The following is a 24,167-nucleotide window of genomic DNA, read 5'->3' as shown; positions in this document are numbered from 1 at the left end:
CCATTCTCTGACATATTTCCTAACTCTTCCCCAGGTATTTGCCCAACCTACAAATGTGGCTGTCACAAAAATGGATGTGAACAACCTTGCTATGGTAATGGCTCCCAATTGCCTTCGGTGTGAGTCGGACGACCCCCGTGTCATATTTGAGAACACCCGCAAGGAGATGTCTTTCTTGCGCATGCTCATTGTACATCTGGACACAAGCTTCATAGAGGGCCTTGTTTAAAGTTTACTAACTTCTCAGTTCTTCTCACTGGCAGTACGTGGTTTCACAATCATCCTTCCAAGTCTATGACAAAAGTAACCTGTTAAGGATGATTCTTAGTGGAAATATTGTCTCCAATTTCACTGTTACATTCTTCAGTTATTTAATTGAAAAGTTAACTGTGTGATCTGTCCACAAGAGTGAAGTTCAAATGTATTGATAGTTACATGGCAACATTTTCAGGCCTTCGTTCTGTGAAACATGTTTAGTGCTTTGCATGTTCAAGAAATGCATGACAAATGCAAATAGACTCAGTTACAATAATTATAAAATGGTAATGGTTTACAATGCAGTTAAAAGCAACTTGCATGAATGCATTGCTTTGTGAGCACTCAAACGCAATTTGCTTGTTTTGAAAGCAAGTCATAGTGACAGGTTTTGAGAAACCCCTTATATTTTGTTTGTTCTCTGTCAGTAATGAGTGTTTATGTGTGTATCTGGATTTGAAAGAAAAGATGATCTGTTATGTACAGGGAAAATATATGAAAGATATAGTTGACTTTGGTTTGGTAAGGATCTGATTACTAATGATCGGTAAGCTGTAACTGTAGAAATTACTGTATGTTTTGTTAGACTGGGTGTGGCTTTCTCAATATTGTACACTAAATATAACATTATATGCAGTATTTTAAGCAGTGAAAGTTTTCTATTTTATTCTTTTATTAATTCTTTGAAAAATTTTACATTTTCAAAGCTGTGAGTAACTATTTACACCCTGATAATCAGAAAAGGACATTTTAGCTAAATTGGCCAAAGTCAAGCTGGTACAGTTGATGCCCCTGTTGGAAATGAACAGCCTAGTAAATACCATAATTAAATATAATATGTGGTCATGAAAATATATGCCATTCTTTGATACCTGTGAAATAGCATTTGAAGAGCTACAATTAAAAATCTGGGGGAAAAGTAAATGCATCAAAAAGACACAGGTACCCTTTTTGTATAGACTGCTTAATTAGTCATGTTCATGATAATTTCTAATTCTAAAGTTCTTTGTGTCTTTTTGTATGTAAATAAAGCTTGTAAATAGTGCAGCTTATTTTACTGACTTCTAAATGGATTGAAGTGATGTCATTGCAAATAGATAAAAGCTAAACATCTTGTATTTAGTATTCATGTGCTATATGCTGATTATGTATGATCAAAAAAAATTATATACAACCATTGGACTGTGTATGTTTTTTTTTGGTGTAAAATGGATGTCGAGAAATAAGTATAAAAATAAAGATTCACATAGTTGTCTTTTATGTAAGCTGGTCTATTTGTTTCATTTGTCTGCTAATGGGGAATAGGGTAGAATACTTTGAGCTTTGGGAAAGCACTATACGATATACTTTATCTAACATGTATTCATATGTTATTAAGAATTATTATACATATTCACGTATATGTTTTTTGTTGTTGTTCTTTAGGCATGTATCTCATAAAAGCCACTACTAGGCGTTGTAGGTCTTTATGCGCTGAATCAGCGACGCATGCGCAGTTTCAGCGTTATTCACACCGGTCGTCTGTATTGAACACAAATATAGTAAGTGCGTGCATCTCGCACACAGCGTGGTTACAATTAAAAGACGGTTTAATACATTCAACCCGAGTTTTTACAGTTAAAGAGACTGATATCATTGCAAGGTAATTGTTATTTATAGTATTTTGAAATACTGTTTTGGTCAGACTTTGTTGAGAGTCCGAATTCTTAAAGATGCTGTTTTGGAAAATAATAGCTACATATTAGTTGAAATTGCGTATTTATTATGGTAATTAATCAAATGTTAAACAAATGTGCATTAGTAGCTTGCACATTTTGATTTAACCATGTATTTGTGGGAGTGGCGATTCACTCGCCCACTACTATATCGTTGACGTTATTGTCTTGGAAGGTGTGGATCAGGAAGTTGATGTTTGTTCGTGTTTTACATTAAGGTGAAACATGCTTGTGTCTTCATAGATGGTGCCTAAATTACCTTTAAAATGCCTCAATGCTGTTTTCCAGCTAATACGGGCTAAATATAAATCAGCCAGATGGCTTTCGGGATTAACAAAAGACCTGAGAGCGAGGCGTGCCTTTCGGATAATAATTATGTACACCTTTAAATGGTCTGATGTGAAGGAGTCTGTCTGCGTTTGTTTAAAGAGAGTTTTCAGACAGAAAAAAAACTGTGAACTAAGAATAATACAAAGCCTTATAGTGTTAGACAATCATGCCCCTCCATTGTCTCTTGTCATTGTCAGTGACTTGATGGACCCCGATACAATCACGCTGTTACAACGAGTGGAATAAAAGGTAATAGGTAATATTATCTTTTAATAAAAGATAATACAATAGGTTAATAGTGCTTTGTAATCAGGTTTGGGAGGGTTACTTTTGAAATGTATTCCAGTACAGATTACAGAATACATGCTGTAAAATGTTATTTGTAACGTATTCCGTTAGATTACTCAAGGTCAGTAACGTATTCTAAATACTTTGGATTACTTCTTCAGCACTAGTAGATTTTTTTCACTGTTTTTAACTTTTCAAAGTTAAAACTCTGTCAGTACAATAAGTAAAAAAATAAACATGTTAAAAAAACAATTAAAAAAAATTATTATCAAGAATACGATTTTTGGCCTATTATACTTATATATAATATATTTTACTAGAAAAAAATAAATTATGATCCAACGTGAATTTTCTTGATAAAAAAATACGATCGTATATGTAAAATGGCTAGAAATAGCATTTTAGCTTAGCGTAAAGCTGACCATTTAAACAAGGTTCATTTCTATTTCTTCTGCTCCAAACTTACTTCTCTGTCTGCTCATAAGAATGTAACACGTCATAAGAAAGTGTTTCACCGCTGTTCAAATGCACTTTGGATCGCATCATTTATATGTTTAAATTATTCCATCTAAGGACTAAATATTAAATGAAACAAATGGCAATAAAATGCAAAGTAATCTCTTCAGTAATCAAAATACTTTTTGAATGTAACTTTATTCTAATTACCAATGATTTAAATTGTACCTGTAGTGGAATACAGTTACTTATATTTTGTATTTTAATTACGTAATCCCGTTACATGTATTCCGTTACTCCCCAACCCTGTTTGTATTGTTAAGTATTCTAGAAATGGTTTGTTTAGCTTTTTCATTTAGTGAAATATATTTAATATTAGTGAAAATCTAGATTGAACCTGGATATAGTGTCCCTTTTTTATTATAATAAATTATACAAAACATTAAAAAATAATAATAATTCCAACACATTCCAAGAGGGTTACATAAAATAATATCACATTATAATATCCTATAGACAGCACACCATAAGAGCGTTTGTTACTTGCTATCGGATGTTTTGCGTTTTTAAGAGTATGCTAAATAGGACTCAACCAAAATAAAAAGCAAGCTTTTTCTTTGAAAATGTTCTCTTGTGTAGGGTATTACAGCTTGGGCCCGTAGACCAGTAGGCTTGGAATGAAGACCAGGAGTCGAGGTGTCAATCGAATTAGTTGAATTTTACTGAAGACAGTTGTTTGCAAAATCAAATGGCAGAAGTCAGCAGTACAAAAGCCTCTGAGTTCAAAGACAGGAGATTCACGAACTGAACTTGTGTCCAAAAACATCAGTACTTATGGTCAGATACTGCATCAAGTTGAACATGGTCATCTTGTACATTGTTTATCTCATTGATTGTTGGCATGAGAATTTCGTTCCGTATATAGCTCCAATGGTCAGAGTCAGGTCATAGGCCATGGACAGTTTTCCATTAATAGGCAATAGTAGGTCTCTGAGGTCCAGTTGTCCACCTTTTGACTGCTATTCTCACTTTACTGAATTCCTGAAAAAGAAATACTTTTGGAGAAACACACACACAGTTTCTCCTATTCAAGGTCTTATACTAAAAAGCTTCTGTTGGAGACTGGTCTTATCTTATTGGAACTTAAAACATGGAGATAATTGTAATTTCTCTCATGGCATCTGAAGTGGTGTTCTTATTAAGCTGGCAGAAAACATTCATAATCAAATGTATGTTCTCTGGTCATGAAGATGCTAGAGGAGCGGCCTGTGTGACCTAGGCCTTTTAGTCAGAAGACACTCTGTCTCTTGAAGCTTGAAGAACTTGCTGTTGTTTTTGACAACCGTTTCTGCTCTTGACGGTCTTAATAAAGCTCATTTGTTATCTTTGGAGTGTGGTGATTTGGGAAAACGATATCTATGCCGATAGTTGACGATATATTTTTTGTTAGTATTATATTCAATCCTCTTTTTCTCCTGTGTGGCCGGCATATATAGCGGCAGGGGCCAAGTCTCTGTCATTTCAAAATAAGAGTCCCTGATTTTTGGGGGGATTTTGATTGAACAATGGACTCTTGTGATCTCCATGTCTATGCCATGTCATAATAATAAATTTTATAACATTCTATAAATCTATTTTAAAAACTATCGGTTAATTAATCGGTTATCTTCCTTTCCCACCACTATAGTTAGGCCTATTGTTATTGACAATATCCACAATCGGTTGACCTCTTGTCAGCTGTTTCGGCATAGTGATGACAGAAATTTCAAAAGTTTGAAACTTTAAAGAAATGTCTTTTCTCAAGTAGCCAGAATTCTTCTCATTTTATATAATTTAATATGTTATTCCAAAAGCTAAAACAAGCAGGTAAAGAAATCTGTTCTATTGAGAGTTGACCTCTGGAGATAGTATCCAAGTCTTCTTCGGGTGCTTAAAACACATCATCGGTTTAAACTAAATGTTGAATCTAAACTAAAACATTAAGGTTACATTCCAATAAGAGGCTTAGTTAAGGAGGTTATTGATAATTGAGTTAAGTCTGTTTTAAACAGTGCGTTTAGTGGCATTATGCCAAATTCATGACCTGGATTTGTTGCATATAGGTGAAATGTCAGAAGGCCCATGTAAAATAAAAAGGTTTCCTTTGAGTGTACTGAGAATCGTAAACAAAATATGTTGTAATTTTTTTTAACCAAAGCTCAAAAGTTCAAGATCTTTGAAAGATTAAGATACTATTAATATCTCTTTCACTCATTTGTAGCTGAAGACTATATATGCTCTTAAACCTGTTGTCTGCCAGTAACAACAGCATTGAGAATGATATATTATTACAAATATAATGTAATTGCTACTGACCAGTATTAAATTGTGATATTCCTCTTTTGTAGAAGGTAGTAGCTGACATTATGAACAAAGCACCTCCTAACAGACGAGGAATTATATTTGAGGTGGGTGCTGCTCTTGAAGCACGGGACAGTCTAAAGAATTGGCAAGTGCCTTTTTTATTTTTTTATTATTATCCTGTCCATCATTCTCTGTTTAATGCCAACCTATCAATGGATGATTTTTGCTCCCAGGTACGCTGCTAACATTGAGAAGATTGATTATGAGGATGAGAAGGTTCTCGTCCACTATCGCCAGTGGAGCCATCGCTATGATGAGTGGTTTGACTGGACCAGTCCCTATCTGAGGCCAATGGAGAGGGTTCAACTGCGGAGAGAGGGCCTGCAGGAAGACAGCTTCATCCCCGTGAGTCAAAGAAAAGAAGGGACAAGCCAAAATACATTTTTGTGGTAACCAACATTATGCCACAAACACAGTTGATTGAGCTTAACTTGTATTGAACCTGGAATATTCCTTTAAAAATCCTAGCATATGAAAGTTAGACTAGGATCAGCGTCACTCTTTACATATAAACCTATACACTGTGATGTGGATGTGAAAGTGATGCTGCATCAGTTCAGTTGTCACTGCCCTGATTATAATTGTGTGGATCACAAAAACAAATTAGCCTACATTAGCGATTCTAGACTGAAATGCTTTAGAGATACTAGTTCAGCTGGCAATCAACCATAGCTCATTCAGAGGTGCTTGTTGCCTATAAAATGAGTTCTGTTTTTGTTTGTACATGTTTTTTCAGGGATTTCATGTGAATGACAAAGTTCTTGCCAGTTGGTCCGATTGCAGATTTTATCCCGCAAAAGTCTTGGCTGTGAATAAAGATGGTAAGGTGTTGTTGTTTTGATGCACTGAATCAAACAAAAGTGTACAGATTCTTGAGGTCTTCAAATGTTATGTTTCATAAGTAGGGATGGGAATCGTAAGGAATTAAATGATTACGATTCCTCTTCGTGATTCTTTCAGTACTTCCGTGGAAGAATTTTTAAATGCTTGTTGTGCATGACACCACGGAGACCCCGCATGTGGAGGCTCATGCTATTCTCCACGATCCACGCACAACTTACCACGTGCCCCATTAAGAGCAAGAAACACTAATCGCAACCACAAGGAGGTTACCCCATGTGACTACCCTCCCTAGCAACCAGGCCAATTTGCTTGCTTGGGAGACCTGACTCAGCACACCCTGGATTCGAACTCACGACTCCAGGGTTGGTAGTCAAGGTCAATACTCGCTGAGCTTCCCAGACCCTTTTATGAAATTTGCTAAGTTATCAAAAATCTGGTTTTTGCTTGTCATTATGGGATATGGAGTGTAGATTAATGTGAAAAAAAAAAATGAAATAATTTAAAGCATTTTAGCTTAAGGCTGCAACATAACAAAATGTGAACAAAATTAAGGGGACTGAATACTATCTGAATGCACTGTAAGTGTTTTTGATTCACTTGAATTGGCTCATAAGAGTAATTTGTTCAGGAATCGGTCTACACCGGAAGCACAGAGTATTTTGTGCTGTAAAAGTTCCAAAGAACTGAGTCAGTTATTCAGGAATCAGACTAAACTGTACGCAATGCTCATAAGAGTCATTTGTTTGTGAATCAGAATACAATGAATGTGCGGCGTGTTCTCTCTGAACAAGAACTGGTTCTCGGTTCCCAACCCTATTTATACGTGATTCTAATGTGTTAAATTGTAAACAAAATTATCCAACAGCATCCTACACCATTAAGTTCTTTGATGGTGTCGTCCAGACAGTCAAAGGAATACACGTCAAGCCCTTCACCAAAGAGGTTCTTTTTAGATTTTCTTTTTCTGTTCTGTTCATTTTGTATTTCAGTCTCTCCTTTGATTAATTCTCTATTTCCCTCCATATAGAGAAGAAAGAAATTAACTGACAGAAATGGTGAGAAACATGTAAAAAAGACAGAAAAGGACAAGAAATTGCAGGAAATAATTGGCAGGGGTAAAGACATGGTAGGACAGGCTGACCGGGTTCCGGAGGAAGAAGAGGGTGAGGTCTCTGATGGAGATGGAGAAAAAGGTGAAAAGAAGAAAAGAAGAATTCAATGCGGTAACACTGGTCATAAGGATGGAGAACACAGTGAAGTGGAAACTATGAGTGTAAAGAAAGAAAATGAGGGTGGAGAGAGAGTCTTAGATCAAATAAGGCAGCACAACTACTGTAAGTTATTTCTAAAGGACTCAGGACACGAGGAGGCCATGGTGAAGACGGAGGCCAATTCTATGGAGATTGATTTGCGTGTGAAGTGTAACAATGGGGGGGATGAGGGAAATGAGGTTCAAGTAGAACAAATGGAGGAGGAAATCAAAGGACAAGTTCTTCCTTGTGACAGAAAGTCTCGGAGGCGGCGCATAAGAGGTACATTCAAAGTTTAAAAATACTGTATATATATTTACTTTTAATTTCTGTGCACATACATACAAAACCCAACTAAAGATCAAGTGCAACTTAAAGAAATAACCTATAAGAAATGTTTGACATTTTTAAATGGGCATGTGATGAGTGTTTGACATGATAGCTGGAAAATATAACTGTATTTTCTCTAGGGAAGAGGAGACTTTCAGTGGTGCGAAAGAGGAAGAAAACAGATTCAAACTCAGGTGTGACTGTATTCTTTGTTTTTTCAGAAAAGGTGCTATAGTGGTACATGACACGTGTGCTACTCTCTTTTCTCCAGATAAAGGTTTTCATAATGATTTGAAGCCCATGCCTGCACTAACCAATCAGAGACCACAAGAAAAAGGAACAGAGTCTGCGCCTTTACTTGTGATACAACCGTCTAATGGCACAAAAATGCCTAAGGCTCTGTGCCAATCAGAAACCTCCAAACCAACAGGTGAGATTCGACCCGTGTCTTTAAGTCACATGAATGCTCTCAAAAGACTTATGTTTAGAAAGATAGTCATATAAAACCTGAAAATAGGGGATTTTAAAATTCTTAAAGGCCAGGAAAATTTCATGGAAATAAGTGAAATCTGAAAAAGTCTGTAGTGAATATAATTATGTTTCTGTTTTTCCTCTGCTCTAAAATATTTTAATCGCCTAGATATTACTCTTTGTGAGTGCTTGTGGAGATTAAAACTTGCTCACAAGCCAACATGGAGCATCAGTCTGTCCAGCGAGGATCTTATTGGAGACCTTTTAAATTTTCAAGTTGAATTGTTTAAATCTATGGATTCAAAAGATTGGTGACTGATGTACAAATTAAAATCTGCCCAGCAATCTTTATAAAAATTAGAGCTGTCGATGCAATGCATTAATTTACTGTGATTAATTATAGAAATGTGTTAAGTGCAAATAATTATGCCTTTTGACCTGTACATAAATTCTGTAATAAAAGTACAGATTTTCCTAATGGCTGGCCATTTAACACGTTAATTCATAGTGATTAACTATTTAAAAAATGATGCGTTAAAAAATGTACATAGTCATGTCCCCGTATCGTTATAAGCAAGATTACGGAACACAAACTTGAAGTACCACCTGTTTTCTCCAAGGGGGCAAAAACTTCATGTTGCACAGTTTTTATAGAGAACAAACAAACCCTTCAGCAGAAAGCACAACACGAGGACACGTTCTTGATGGAGCACAAATCCGAACTTAGTGATGTCAAGATGTTTTTTTTTTTTAAATAAAACTACTTTAACTTGACACAGCGACCTAAAAATTTGTATAAGTCCTCATAATAAATTTCGGACTGATTGACAAATTCAATTGCAAAATGGATTGCTCTGAACTGTAGGCCAATGATTGGCTTATGTTCAGTACCATGCAAATAAACAATACATTGTATTCTAAAGCCACTTTTTGTATTGTCTTATTAATGCTTAACTCCTCTTCCACAATAATGTAATGCATTTTAATTATCTGAATATAATTTTTTATAATATATATAATATATATATTATTTAAATAAAACTATTAATAATTATTTCATCATTGTATATTGAATTATTGTTATTGGAGGGGCTTTTTCAGCAAATATTTATATATGCAATTAATTCGATTAATTCATCGGCACACCATTTAAACATTTTAATCGATTGACACCCCTTATTTTCCTACCATCTAAGCAATGCAAGCTTGAAATACATGTAATTTTGTGTTTTTACGAGCCGCTTCAGGAGGGGGCAGTCAGCGTGCCTCAAACCTCCATAAGCTCATAGGTTAACACATAGATTAGAGTACAACAAGAATTTGTATTATTATTAGGGGTCAAGCCCTGAAAGGGCCAAGACCCCTATTGTAATCGTTACTGTTCTTATTATTATTAGGGGTCAAGTCTTATTATTATTCTTCTGCCATTGGAGCCTATGGCAGCCCATAAAACCATTTGCAGGAAAGTTATGAAATTGCACACAGCTAGAGGGCAGTCTGAACTGATAACACAGCAAATTTGGAGCATGTAACCTTTAGCGCCACCAACAGGTTTCACTCATGTTTATGCTAATAACTTTTTAACTGTAAGTCCTAGAGACAAAATTATTTTCCCCTGATTCCTGAGCTCACGCCGAGTCAAATGCATACATTGGTTTCGATTTATGCCCGACTAGATTTTCCGGCATTTTGAATTTTAAGGAAACACGTTTTTTTGCTGCTACTCCTACAATTTTTAAACAGTTTTGGTTGAAATCGAAAAGAGATCATGAGATAGAGCTACACAAATGTTATCACTTTTTTTTCTCTGTTTGAAATCGTTCCTGAGAAATTGCTTCGAGAAGTTGATGGCAAGCATGCCATAATGAATTCTCTGCAACACTTTGATAGATTGTGACAAAACTTGGTATATGTCTTCATGATCATGCCTTGAGGTCACCTGCAGCGTTTCGCCACACTGCCATCTACTGGTCAAAAACAGCTATTTTGGCTTTAACTCTTGAACGCTTTGGCCAAAAATTTACCAAAAATGCTAAATATATACATGTGTCATTGGTCTCTTACTTGTATAAGCTGTCTTGTTAATTTGTGTTTTGTTCAATAATAAAAATACAAAAAAAGATGAAACTGGTCTCTTTAGATACAGTGAAACAAAATATACCCAATTTTCCCATGTCAGCCATTTTGGGTGTCAGCCATTTTGAATTTTATTGCAAAATGCTGTATTTTATGAACGCATTGGCGTATAGTTATTAAACTTTGTATGTGTCATCAGGCACATGACTGAAGGTGCCTGATAAGTTTGGGTCTGGCACCACCTAGTGGTAGAAATTTTGCTTCACTTTGTGAGCTTATAACTTTTAGTGGCATTGGCCTATTTTCACATGACTGAACTCATTTTGTTCGGAAGGACTTGCTGAGCGCAACTATACCATATTAATATGGTACCGTGATACTATGGTTCGCCTTGTGGCCTGTTGCCACTTCTAAAATAGTTTCGAAATGACTTAAGCTAATTGCTTCAAAGCCATTTGTCCAATCGGAACGAAACTACCAAAATAAGAAGCGTCATTAGTAAATCTCTGAAGTTTAAAGAGAACATGGAACAATTTTGCTCGTAATTGCCAAAAACAGGCAATTTTTTTTCACCAAACTTGACACACTTATATAAGGGCTCAACCTGAGAACACACAGAAGTTGCAGGATTTGGCCTTTTGGTGGCGCTATAACAGGGAACAATATGAATGTGGCTCTGAATATAGAAACACTGCTCCAATTAATTTCCAAATTTGCATGCAGTGTCTTTATGGGAGTTGCCATTATTGATCATGAGGACAGTTGCCTTGAGAAACATTGCAGCCATTGGCCAATCAACAACAAATTTTACACTGAACACACCAAAATGGACTTGAGGCTGTATGTTTGCATTTTTGAGAGACTAGCCATTGTGTGGGTCATGCAGAGAACAATGAAACCATGTTTGGCCATGATTTTATTTTATTTAAACGTTTTGTTGTTGCTATTACTCCTATAACATTTGTCCAATCAACATGAAATTGAAATCTGCTGATTATTTGCAGAACATGCCTGAAAATATTATCAAATAGATTTTTGTTGTTTAGAAGAATTGTTTCACAAACAAATTTGAAAGTACCACATTTATTTAAAAAAATACCAAAGAGTAATTAAGGCAATTGCAATTGCTTAGTAAAATGAAAATATTTTAGGGCCTTGCCCTGGGGGGGTCATTGTGAATTCTGGATGCCCTGTAGTAAACAATGGCTAAATGTGCTTGCTTGAAATATTTCAATCAATGAGACAAATTGTTTTCAATTAAGTTAGTGTCAAGGAAATAATCAAAATATATTTTTGTTTAAATTATGTATTGAAATCAGCATCACTGTCACAAAATACAAAAATAATGAGAAGAGACAAAAACAATTGTTCAAAGGCAAAAAGTTAGCTGTAGTAAAACAAGAACACTTATCAATAAATATACGATAATAATTACAGAAACAAAATAAATATTTGAAAAAAAAAAGCAGTTCTGTATTTAAATGTCCAAATTCATAACATGTTGCACTAAACACCCTCTGCACAACCTTGAGTAAACACTCTTTAGCAACACTTTTGTTCTGCTGATGATATAGATTTTAATATGCAACTAGTAAATGCAAACAGTAGAGTATCTTGAGAAAAATGGCCATAGATGTTTGTTTTTTATCATTAACTCCCACAGCATTCATCAGAACTTAAAATGTGTCACGCTTCTATCGCTAATCATGCTGTCGATAATTGGCTTGACCCCGGTATTGCTGCTTGCAGCTATATTTATTATTATTATTTTTAGTGTATGAACAAGTGCTCACAAAACATTTTTTTGTGATGCTGAAAACCAGCGAGACACTCCAAAAGCATCCGTCTGACACGTATGTGCATAGACGACAATTAAAAATAGTCCAGACAGAAAGCAAAAACGTGTCCTGTGAAAACAGGATAGATTAATGAACTTCGTTGCAAAATAGATTGCTGTCGACTTACTGTATGTTTAATTATTTATAAAGAAACTCTTTGTATTGTCTAATCCATGCTTTATGATCACAATAATGCAATACATTTTTATCTGAGTATATATATATATATATATATATATATATATATATATATACAGTGAGGAAAATAAGTATTTGAACACCCTGCTATTTTGCAAGTTCTCCCACTTAGAAATCATGGAGGGGTCTGAAATTGTCATCGTAGGTGCATGTCCACTGTGAGAGACATAATCTAAAAAACAAAATCCAGAAATCACAATGTATGATTTTTTAACTATTTATTTGTATGATACAGCTGCAAATAAGTATTTGAACACCTGAGAAAAATCAATGTTAATATTTGGTACAGTAGCCTTTGTTTGCAATTAAACGTTTCCTGTAGTTTTTCACCAGGTTTGCACACACTGCAGGAGGGATTTTGGCCCACTCCTCCACACAGATCATCTCTAGATCAGTCAGGTTTCTGGGCTGTCGCTGAGAAACACGGAGTTTGAGCTCCCTCCAAAGATTCTCTATTGGGTTTAGGTCTGGAGACTGGCTAGGCCATGCCAGAACCTTGATATGCTTCTTACAGAGCCACTCCTTGGTTATCCTGGCTGTGTGCTTCGGGTCATTGTCATGTTGGAAGACCCAGCCTCGACCCATCTTCAATGCTCTAACTGAGGGAAGGAGGTTGTTCCCCAAAATCTCTCAATACATGGCCCCGGTCATCCTCTCCTTAATACAGTGCAGTCGCCCTGTCCCATGTGCAGAAAAACACCCCCAAAGCATGATGCTACCACCCCCATGCTTCACAGTAGGGATGGTGTTCTTGGGATGGTACTCATGATTCTTCTTCCTCCAAACACGGTTAGTGAAATTATGACCAAAAAAAGTTCTATTTTGGTCTCATCTGACTACATGACTTTCTCCCATGACTCCTCTGGATCATCCAAATGGTCATTGGCAAACTTAAGATGGGCCTTGACATGTGCTGGTTTAAGCAGGGGAACCTTCCGTGCCATGCATGATTTCAAACCATGACGTCTTAGTGTATTACCAACAGTAACCTTGGAAACGGTGGTCCCAGCTCTTTTCAGGTCATTGACCAGCTCCTCCCGTGTAGTTCTGGGCTGATTTCTCACCTTTCTTAGGATCATTGAGACCCCACGAGGTGAGATCTTGCATGGAGCCCCAGTCCGAGGGAGATTGACAGTCATGTTTAGCTTCCATTTTCTAATGATTGCTCCAACAGTGGACCTTTTTTCACCAAGCTGCTTGGCAATTTCCCCGTAGCCCTTTCCAGCCTTGTGGAGGTGTACAATTTTGTCTCTAGTGTCTTTGGACAGCTCTTTGGTCTTGGCCATGTTAGTAGTTGGATTCTTACTGATTGTATGGGGTGGACAGGTGTCTTTATGCAGCTAACGACCTCAAACAGGTGCATCTAATTTAGGACAATAAATGGAGTGGAGGTGGACATTTTAAAGGCAGACTAACAGGTCTTTGAGGGTCAGAATTCTAGCTGATAGACAGGTGTTCAAATACTTATTTGCAGCTGTATCATACAAATAAATAGTTAAAAAATCCTATATTGTGATTTCTGGATTTTTTTTTTAGATTATGTCTCTCACAGTGGACATGCACCTACGATGACAATTTCAGACCCCTCCATGATTTCCAAGTGGGAGAACTTGCAAAATAGCTGGGTGTTCAAATACTTATTTTCCTCACTGTATATACAGTGGGTACGGAAAGTATTCAGACCCCCTTAAATTTTTCACTCTTTGTTATATTGCAGCCATTTGCTAAAATCATTTAAGTTCATTTTTTTTCCTCATTATTGTACACACAGCACCCCATATTGACAGAAAAACACAGAATTGTTGACATTTTTGCACATTTATTAAAAAAGAAAAACTGAAATATCACATGGTCCTAAGTATTCAGACCCTTTGCTGTGACACTCATATATTTAACTCAGGTGCTGTCCATTTCTTCTAATCATCCTTGAGATGGTTCTACGCCTTCAATTGAGTCCAGCTGTGTTTGATTATACTGATTGGACTTGATTAGGAAAGCCACACACCTGTCTATATAAGACCTTACAGCTCACAGTGCATGTCAGAGCAAATGAGAATCATGAGGTCAAAGGAACTGCCTGAAGAGCTCAGAGACAGAATTGTGGCAAGGCACAGATCTGGCCAAGGTTACAAAAAATTTCTGCTGCCCTTAAGGTTCATAAGAGCACAGTGGCCTCCATAATCCTTAAATGGAAGACGTTTGGGACGACCAGAACCCTTCCTAGAGCTGGCCGTCTGGCCAAACTGAGCTATCGGGGGAGAAGAGCCTTGGTGAGAGAGGTAAAGAAGAACCCAAAGATCACTGTGGCTGAGCTCCAGAGATGCAGTCGAGAGATGGGAGAAAGTTGTAGTAAGTCAACCATCACTGCAGCCATCCACCAGTCGGGCTTTATGGCAGAGTGGCCCGACGGAAGCCTCTCCTCAGTGCAAGACACATGAAAGCCTGCATGGAGTTTGCTAAAAAACACCTGAAGGACTCCAAGATGGTGATAAATAAGATTCTCTGGTCTGATGAGACCAAGATAGAACTTTTGGCCTTAATTCTAAGCGGTATGTGTGGAGAAAACCAGGCACTGCTCATCACCTGTCCAATACAGTCTCAACAGTGAAGCATGGTGGTGGCAGCATCATGCTGTGGGGGTGTTTTTCAGCTGCAGGGACAGGACGACTGGTTGCAATCGAGGGAAAGATGAATGCGGCCAAGTACAGGGATATCCTGGACGAAAACCTTCTCCAGAGTGCTCTGGACCTCAGACTGGGCCGAAAGTTCACCTTCCAACAAGACAATGACCCTAAGCACACCGCTAAAATAAGGAAGGAGTGGCTTCACAACAACTCCGTGACTGTTCTTGAATGGCCCAGCCAGAGCCCTGACTTAAACCCAATTGAGCATCTCTGGAGAGACCCGAAAATGGCTGTCCACCAACGTTTACCATCCAACCTGACAGAACTGGAGAGGATCTGCGAGGAGGAATGGCAGAGGATACCCAAATCCAGATGTGATAAACTTGTTGCATCTTTCCCAAAAAGACTCATGGCTGTATTAGATCAAAAGGGTGCTTCTACTAAATACTGAACAAAGGGTCTGAATACTTAGGACCATGTGATATTTCAGTTTTTCTTTTTTAATAAATGTGCAAAAATGTCAACAATTCTGTTTTTTTCTGTCAATATGGGGTGCTGTGTGTACAATAACGAGGAAAAAAAATTAACTTAAATGATTTTAGCAAATGGCTGCAATATAACAAAGAGTGAAAAATGTAAGGGGGTCTGAATACTTTCCGTACCCACTGTATATATATATATTAGTATATTATGTTGTTTTAATATTCAATTATTATTTTTGGGCACTTTCTCAGTAAATATTGATATTAGCAAATAATTAGATCTTTGATCATTAGATCAAAAATGTTGGAACAGACATTATTGGTAAATCCTGCTATGAGATATTGCTTTCAACATCAAATATGTTTGTTTTTTTCATTATGACAGTCAGAAAACAAGCTTTCCGCAATCCAAACCGGTTCAGCAGAGAGCCATGTGAGTAATGATCTAATCAAACTCAAAGAATCATGATTATCAAAATGATTTTGAATTAGTGATGATGACTATATAATGAATATTTACAGAAAGCTCTACATCTGCTTATTTCAGTGTACAGAGTAATTAGAAACCAGCCACCACCTGTGCTCACAATCAATTTGGACCATAATCCATATAAATGCAGTGCCTCTGGCTGTAAAAAGTCATTCCGTAAAGCAAAACTCCTGCACTATCATATGAAGTACTACCATGGAGATGATCGTGTGATAGATGAGGATCTCTGCATGAATGAAGGCAAGAAGACCAGGGCAATAGACAAACAGGCAGCTCTTATTAATCAGTATGGTTCTAAAAGGAGGTGCATTGCGTTATCTTCACTACGTGAGTTCAAGGCTGGTTCACAGATGACTGTGAAGAGATGCTCTGCAGCTCCGCCAGTCGTCAGTGCAAAAAATTACCTGCAGTGGCCTTTGCTGAAGAAGAAGACCAGAGACCCGGATTGCAACATACAGAGGGGCTTCAACAAGGGAAGGGAGAGGAGAGTTTTGGAAATGGGTATGGCTGATGCAGTGTTTTGAGTTTGATGCTGCCATTGGGAGTGATTCGAGAGTGAATAACATCTTAAATTTTGTAACAACTTTCTGAAACTCAACAAAGACAGTCGTCTTTCTTTCCCAGTCTTTCTAGTTAAACACCAAGGCTATACTTTATTTTACCCACAAAATTCAATCAGAAAGCTTGTGGGACATTTGGTGTTATTTCTCATTCTTCAATTGGTGTAGGCTTCAGTGCATAAGAAACCTCTTCATTTTTTTCCTCTAGCAGCAGGTGTGAAGGAACATGACAGGCTGAAAGAGAAGATTTCAAGAGATATCTTGCGTATCAAGTTGAAGAGCAAGAAAAAGATGAGAAAGACCACATCAGGTGAAAACAAGAAACGGTTATTTACCCTCAAGGCAGTCTGTTCTTCAAGCATTGTTTCAGAAACACATTTTTTTTTTATTTGCCTGACATTATTCAAAGTGACAAATATTTATTTCTGTGCTTAAATGAATAGTTCACCCAAAACTGAAAATTCTGTAATTTACTCCCTCTCATGTCATTCTAAACCAGCATGATTTTCTTTCTAATGCAGAATAGAACAGAAATGTATTTAATAAATATTGAAAGAAAAAATATTCCACATAATAAAAAACATTATTCAACTACATGATGGTGAGTAAATAATGACAGAATTTGTTATTTTTGAAGAAGTTTTATTTATTTAGAGCCTTTCCCAAGATCAAGGTTGCTTTACAGTGAAACAATTAGGTACAATAAAAAAATTCAGTTCACATCAGATATAGCAAAATCTGTTATATTACAATAATTATTAGTTATTGTTAGTCAACATTTTTGGGTGGCATTTGCTTTTCATCTCCGTTTTAAAAATTTTTAACTCACTTTTAGTCAATTCAACAGTGCTTTAAAGAATACCATGCAGTAAGTGCCTCACTGTAACCTAGTTTTTGCAGGGACTAGTCCAAATATTTTTTTGTGGTAATCAATATTATGCCACAAATGCTGTCGATTAAGCTTAACTTGTATTGAAGCTGGAATATTCCTTTAATTATTTTTTTATTTTATTTGCATCTTAATGAGTTTGTTTAGTTTAAAATTTACATAAATGATTATTAAAACATTAATATATAGATTAGAGCAATTAAACCTTGGTCTTAAGTTAATGAATCAGTCCCGTTTTTCATATCAGTTTAAAATATGCACATAACTCACTGTTATGTTTATCATCTGTTACCAGATGTGGACAGCATTTCTGATTGGTCCTCTGACAGCTTTGGGTGGAGTGAAGATGAAATAGGGGAAGACCTGGACATTGGTCCCTCAACTCTCAGCTGTAGCTCAGTTGCATCGACTACAGGAAGTGGGGAAATTGTCCGCTGTGTGTGTGAAGTGGAAGAGGAAATTGACTTCATGTTACAAGTTAGTATTAACTATGAATGAATGTGTGTAGAAGATTGAGCAGTAAAATTTTCATTATTAAAGCTGAAGTGTGTAATTTCAGAAATGGAATTGCAAATATATTTACTGATTTCAAACAGATTCCAGAAAACTCCCCCTGTCTTGCATTGATTGTACAAACACACAGCCCCACTCCAAACTAACACCATTGGTTTCTGCATCAGGCAGGACAGGGCGCTCAAACAAACAGAGGAATGTTTTGATAGTGCTAGTGTTACACTTCTAAGTGAAATCAACCCTACAAAAGCTTACTTATATTTAACTCTGTATATTAAGCTAGGATGCACTAAAGAATTGTATCATCGAAAAAATTGCACACATCAGCTTTAACTAAGATAATGTTTAGAAATGGAGATGTATTATAGTAGAGTATTTATTCTGCACCACAGTGTGAAGAGTGTCAGTACTGGCAACATGGAACCTGTATGGGCCTCCTAGAAGAGAACATTCCAGAAAGATATGCTTGCTTTCTTTGCCGCGATTCTCCAGGTTGGAAATGATGCATGTTTTGTATGCTAGTTCCAATGCTGATTTCTTTAGGGAACCCGAAGCTGCATGGACTGTCTATTGGAGCACATTGAGTTGATTCAGTTCAGTGCCGTTAAATGCAGCTCACCTGTGCGTTTCTATGTATCTAGGACAGATCAGAGGTCAGAGGTCAAGTCTGCGATACTGGTGTGACAGGGACTGGCTTAGCAGTGGTCATATGTATGGCCTCTCTTTCCTGAAGAACTACTCTCATCAGAACGGCAAGAAGATTGCAACCACTCATCAGCTATTAGGGGACGTTCAGCATGTGGTGGAAGTGCTCAATGGTCTACAGCTCAAAATCAGTGTCCTACAGTAAGTTATGCTACTTAATCTCTGTTTGACTCTGTAAGACACATTAACTATGTTATTTGAAAAGCCACACAAAAATGTAAACGTCTATGATTGCTGAAGGAAATCTAAAAGTTTGTTCTTTCTTAAAAATGTACTTGTATCAGGGTTCCCACGGTTACTGAAAAACTGGAAATATCAGGGAATTTCAAAATTGTGATTTCCGGAACTGGAAAAGTCATGGAAATGTCTAGAGAGAGTGTTTTCTTTCTAGTTTTTCTTCTAGCTCTAAAAATATCTCATCAGCTAGATATTGTTATTGTGTAGAGCGAGGGGCCATTCAGACCATATGCATTCTTGTGGCAAAAAAATTTAGACAGTGCAACATATAAAGCAGAACGCAGATGTGTTGAGGTGCGTTTTTTTTAAGTTTTCATTTTTTTTAATCTGACACGTGTCTAAATGTGGCATTCCTGCACGAGATGCTGAAAAGCAGCGAGACACAGTGCAACTGTCAATGTTCACATAGAAAAACAATTAAAATTGCGCAGACTAATGGAAAAACGCATTTGGTGTGAACTGCCCCTAAAACTTGCTTGCAGGCTATAGTGATGTGAGACAGTCATTTTATAGGACAAAACAACTCACAAATTACTCTGAGTGATTCATTAGCGAATTGGTCTGAATCAAAATTATTTTTGAAAATAGCCTCATCGCAAATGGCTGAAAAAGTCATGGAAAAGTAGATCAAAAAGATTGATAGATGGGAACCCTAATTTATGCCTTTTGCAGTCTTGTTTTTGTTAATTAAAGTTGGTTAATTTATTTTTACACCTTTTGTTTATATTACACAGGAGCCAGGCTCATCCAGACCTTAAGTTGTGGCGCCAGCCTTGGAAACTGGCCGAGAGATCCAGAATGAAAAGCACTGCTCTCTTAGATGCAAAAACAGTTTCTTCTTTGGCACCCTCAGAAGCTGCTCTATGTAAAGAGCCTTTACCTTCATCCTTCCAGGACTACATTAGCAGTGAGCACTGTTACCAAAAGCCATTTGTATTGCACCAGGTACTGGAGCCAAAACTGGTACTGAAGACACAAGTCGGCCCAGAGCTTGAAGAAAGATTGCACAACACTGAGAGACTGCTGAAGAATGGACAACATAATAATGGAGAGTTTCAACCAGCACTACTGAAGACTTCTAATACTCAGCTGTCCAACCTCAGCAAGGTGAGAATTTTCACAGTCAAATCCTAAGGTCTGATACTACTGTGGACAGAAATGATTACAGGAATAGTTCACCCACAAATGTTGTCATCATTTATTTAGAGGGGAAGATTATCAGTGAACAGCAACTCAAAGGACATACTGTAATGTTATAAAAATGAAATAGTGTTGACTATGACTTATTTATGTTGTGGAAACTCAGCATGAGGTAGGTGCTGATGGAGGAGGGGTTAATGGCGGAGCTCAGCAGCAGCAGTGGAGGATCAACCTACTGGAGCATATTGAGACAGTACAGGAAGACGTCATTCACAGAATGGACTTCATTGAAAGGGAGCTGGATGGTGCGGCAAATGGTTTCAGAAACATTCATGGGGCTGGATTGATGTCTTGCACCTTTTCATTAGAGATCGACTGATATTGGTTTTTAATTACCGATATGATACTGGATATTTTTGCATTAAAGTGTCCAATAACAGAAATGCTTAACTGAATTTTTTAATTAGGGATTCAAGCAAGAAGTGCTGAAACCCTATTGTAATTATGGGGTTTCACTTTTTATTATTAGTCTCCACTAAAACTGATTGTAAAGACCAAACTGTGAGACATGAAACTTTGTGGGATGGTAGTACTATTGCTCGTTACTCGGGTGCATGGACTGGCCTAAATTGGCCAATGGGGGCTATATACAGACCAGTCTGCTATAACTAAGGCAAATGTGTTTTGGGCCGTAACTCAATGACTCAAGTGTCTTATATAATTGGATTTCTTGGTTTAAAACAAACTAAATATCTATCTCCGATTTAATTTGCATCATGAAAACTTTTCCTCCATATTGGATTTTTAACTAAACTATATTTTCAAAAGAATCCATTCTTCTGATTGGAACCAAACCAATGCAGAAAGATTGTCTGGAGTCCCAATATCAATAATAATAAAAATAAATTAACATTTTGATTCATCTTCGTAAAGGTATGCAAAACAAAAGAATTGGGTGTGGCCACTTAAATTGCATCAAATTTGGGGCACTTATGTAAAGGGTCAATCTGAGGACAAGTGAAATATTTTGCATGACTCTGCCACTTGGTAGCGCTATATAAATGACAAACCTAAAAATAGCTCCAACAATGGAACCATTTGAATGATCGAATTTTGCATTGTGTCTTTATCCAAAGTCCCATCAATGTAATTGAGGACAGTAACATATCTTGAAAAACATGGCCACCATTGACCAATCAAATTACAGTAGCTACTAGATAAGGTTAACAAAGTCTGATTGGAAAGAAACGTGGTGGGCTTATTTGACTCTTGACTAAGAGGTCTGTGCAAAATAAAAAAAACATTTAACTAAAAAATTGGCCACGGAAGGCACTATTGCGTTTTGCAACCATGTACATGGTTATATATACTGCAGTGTTTCACTCAGACACTGGATATTCATATCATAAGTTAGATCTCCTCTTACTGAACAACTTTGCCTCAATAACCATTGGTGTTAATCACATTTTTGTTAAATATTTTAGGTTATTTGAAAAATTTACTTTTACAAACTAGGCCAAGGTTTTTCATTGGTGAAAACAAAACCTATACAGGAAGAATCAGCCTAGATCAATAATTATAAAAGAAAAAAAAAAATGCTTGGCCATAACAGGGTAATTTAAAAATGTGGGTGTGGCCTAGTTTACCCAAAAGCCTGTAACTCCTAAATGACAAATCATAAAATTCATAAAATGTAATACACATAAGGAAAATGTGATTCCGAAGAAGTGTGCAAAATTTGGTGAAGATTTGACAGTATGTGCTATAACGGTCAGGGATGTTAAATATCTCTTTGGATTTAAACCTGATGGTTCTGAAAATGATGGTAATTTATCTTTATTTTAGGTGAAAAACTGACTCTCTTATTACTTAATATATTTTTACACATTAACTAAAAGCCCTTAAATGCTTTAACCCCATTAATTGCTGCTTGCAGCTATATTTCTTATTTTATTTCTGCTTTTAGGCACATTAACATCTTAATCATTTATCACTAACCTCTGATGAACTGCTTTTCAAAATGAATTAATTAGACTAGTTTTAGTTGCAATATACACTTGTTTAAAGCTCTACACTTAATATTTAAAATGTAAAGGTTTTTGTGTCCAACTTTATAGGTAAACCCGATATTTTTGAAGAACCGTCAAAGTGAAAAAGTTTACATTTTGGTTAAAAATATTGGTCAAACCGATTATTGGTCTATCTCTACTTATGGTGATTTTATTTTTTTTTAAGGTGCAATAGATGAACAGATTGTTTTATGTACATTTAAGACAATAAATCAATACTGTTTCTATTCATAATTTTTTCCCCTCCTGTTTCAGTGCTTGAAAACTGGCTGGACTGCACAGGTGAGTTGGAGCCTCCAGAGCCACTGGACCGTCTGCCTGAACTCAAGCATAGCATCAAACAGCTGCTGAATGAACTGGGCAAGGTGCAGCAGATTGCTCTGGCTTGTGCCACATGAGAGCGCCAGAGAGCATTTTACTGTCATCACTGGACTACCTCACATTGATACATTCCTGATCCAGGCCACAAACCAAAGACCAAACGAGCAGACTGAACAAAGTAAATCTGTATATGCTGGTGGTTTCAGGGTCTGTGATTCTGACTGTGGAATAAAGACTTTGAAATGTATGCAGCTTTATCACCTACCCTGTTTAGAACAAATGTTATTCTGTCCTTTTCATCCTTTCTGTTTAACTGAAAGTAAACGTGCAGTCATTAAAATGCATAAGTATGTTTGCTGAAGGAGTTTCCAAAGGATTATACAATGCATAGCATGCTCCAATGTCTTAATATTTTTACACTTAGTATGTACACAAACATGTATATACCAGTTTTTTTTTTCTTTACATTCATTTTTAGAACTAAAATTGTGTTGTGTATTTTTTTTTTTTTCTACACTTACCTTATTTGGATAGTGAAAATAAGGATTGGTCTCTTTAAAAGGCGAGTTACCCTTAACCTCTATTTAACTGGACTGGGTTTAAAGTAAAACATACACATTGAAACAACAACAACATTGTCTCTGTGCTCCATTGCATTTAATGGAACTTATGCTTAGACTGTTCAAGTGTTTTTCTGAATACTATCATATTTTACATATCCCTGAGCAACTGTGAATTCAGTTTAATATAGTATTTATTATACTCATGTAGTTTACCATTTATTTCACTTTCTTTGCAACAGATAAGCTCAGTAGTCAATTATGGGTTAACCATAAATTTTATATATATATATATACAGGTCTGTATATTATCAAAGACTGAAGAACCTGGCTTTTTGTTAAACAATTAGGCATTTTTAATAAATTCCAGTTCGTAAATGAAAAATATATATATAGTCTCGGCAAGAGTTTGATGACTACATACTCTTTGCTCTTTCACCTTTCCTGGCATAAACACACTGAGAACTTTATTAGAAACACTGGTCCTAATAAAGTGCCCAATGTGGTCTTCTGCTGTTGTAGTCCATCCGCCTCAAGGTTCAACATGTTGTACATTTTGAGAGGCTATTCTGCTCAAAACAATTGTACAGAGTGATTATCTGAGTTACTGTAGCCTTTCTGTCAGCTTAAACCAGTCTGGCCATTCTCCGTTGACCTCTCTCATCAACAAGGCGTTTCCGTCCACAGAACTGCCGCTCATTGTAGGTTTTTGGCACCATTCTGAGGAAAGTCTGAGGCTGTTTTGTGTGAAAATCCAAGGAGATCAGCAGTTAAAGAAATACTCAAACCAGCCCATCTGGCACCAACAATCATACCACAGTTGAAATCACTGAGATCAAAATATTCCCCATTCTGATGGTTGATGTGAACATTAACTGAAGTTTCTGACCCGTATCTGCATGATTTTATGCATTGCACTGCTGCCACACGATTGGCTGATAATTGCATGAATACAGTGCATCCAGAAAGTATTCACAGCGTCACTTTTTCCACATTTTGTTATGTTACAGCCTTATTCCAAAATCCAAAATTAATTATTTTCCTCAAAATCCTACAAACAATAACCCATAATGACAATGTGAAAGAAGTATGTTTAAAATCTTTGTAAATGTATTAAAAATAAA

At 36.5% G+C, this 24,167-nt stretch overlaps 2 protein-coding genes across 3 annotated transcripts in view; both read left to right on the top strand.

The window, feature by feature from the left end:
* LOC127626323 (rho GTPase-activating protein 39-like) overlaps nucleotides 1–1,496 on the top strand; it is a 48,800-nt gene extending 47,304 nt beyond the window's left edge. Inside the window, exon 10 of the mRNA XM_052102041.1 lies at nucleotides 35–1,496. Coding sequence (XP_051958001.1) covers nucleotides 35–229 — 195 coding nt within the window. The 3' untranslated portion in view covers nucleotides 230–1,496. The remainder of the gene's footprint in view (nucleotides 1–34) is intronic.
* A 261-nt stretch (nucleotides 1,497–1,757) lies between these two features.
* Nucleotides 1,758–23,162, top strand: phf20a (PHD finger protein 20, a). 2 transcript variants are annotated; one of them, XM_052101897.1, is made up of 17 exons: nucleotides 1,758–1,897; nucleotides 5,432–5,532; nucleotides 5,621–5,792; nucleotides 6,184–6,268; nucleotides 7,156–7,232; nucleotides 7,318–7,822; nucleotides 8,011–8,064; nucleotides 8,142–8,300; nucleotides 15,945–15,992; nucleotides 16,107–16,550; nucleotides 16,818–16,919; nucleotides 17,794–17,975; nucleotides 18,404–18,503; nucleotides 18,653–18,857; nucleotides 19,688–20,060; nucleotides 20,260–20,398; nucleotides 22,418–23,162. In XM_052101897.1, the coding sequence occupies exons 2-17, from the start codon at nucleotides 5,450–5,452 to the stop codon at nucleotides 22,558–22,560; spliced, it is 2,871 nt and encodes a 956-aa protein (XP_051957857.1). In that variant the 5' UTR covers nucleotides 1,758–1,897; nucleotides 5,432–5,449; the 3' UTR covers nucleotides 22,561–23,162. The 2 variants fall into 2 exon arrangements, with proteins under 2 accessions (XP_051957857.1, XP_051957858.1); XM_052101898.1 differs by lacking the exon at nucleotides 1,758–1,897 and adding an exon at nucleotides 2,522–2,549 and having other exon boundaries at nucleotides 5,432–5,491.
* Nucleotides 23,163–24,167: the final 1,005 nt, after the last annotated feature.

The sequence above is a fragment of the Xyrauchen texanus genome, chromosome 32, assembly GCF_025860055.1.
Source record: "Xyrauchen texanus isolate HMW12.3.18 chromosome 32, RBS_HiC_50CHRs, whole genome shotgun sequence".
NCBI classification, from domain to species: Eukaryota; Metazoa; Chordata; class Actinopteri; order Cypriniformes; family Catostomidae; genus Xyrauchen; species Xyrauchen texanus.
The sequence above is the reverse complement of the archived record's forward strand: the minus strand, read 5'-3'. Positions and strand labels throughout refer to the sequence as shown.

Excerpts from the sequence above, each read along its gene's own strand:
- phf20a (XM_052101897.1), top strand. The coding sequence starts at position 5,450 with ATGAACAAAGCACCTCCTAACAGACGAGGAATTATATTTGAGGTGGGT. Across the intron at positions 5,793-6,183 it reads AGGAAGACAGCTTCATCCCC|GGATTTCATGTGAATGACAA; the intron begins GTGAGTCAAAGA and ends ATGTTTTTTCAG. Across the intron at positions 18,504-18,652 it reads TCTTTGCCGCGATTCTCCAG|GACAGATCAGAGGTCAGAGG; the intron begins GTTGGAAATGAT and ends CTATGTATCTAG.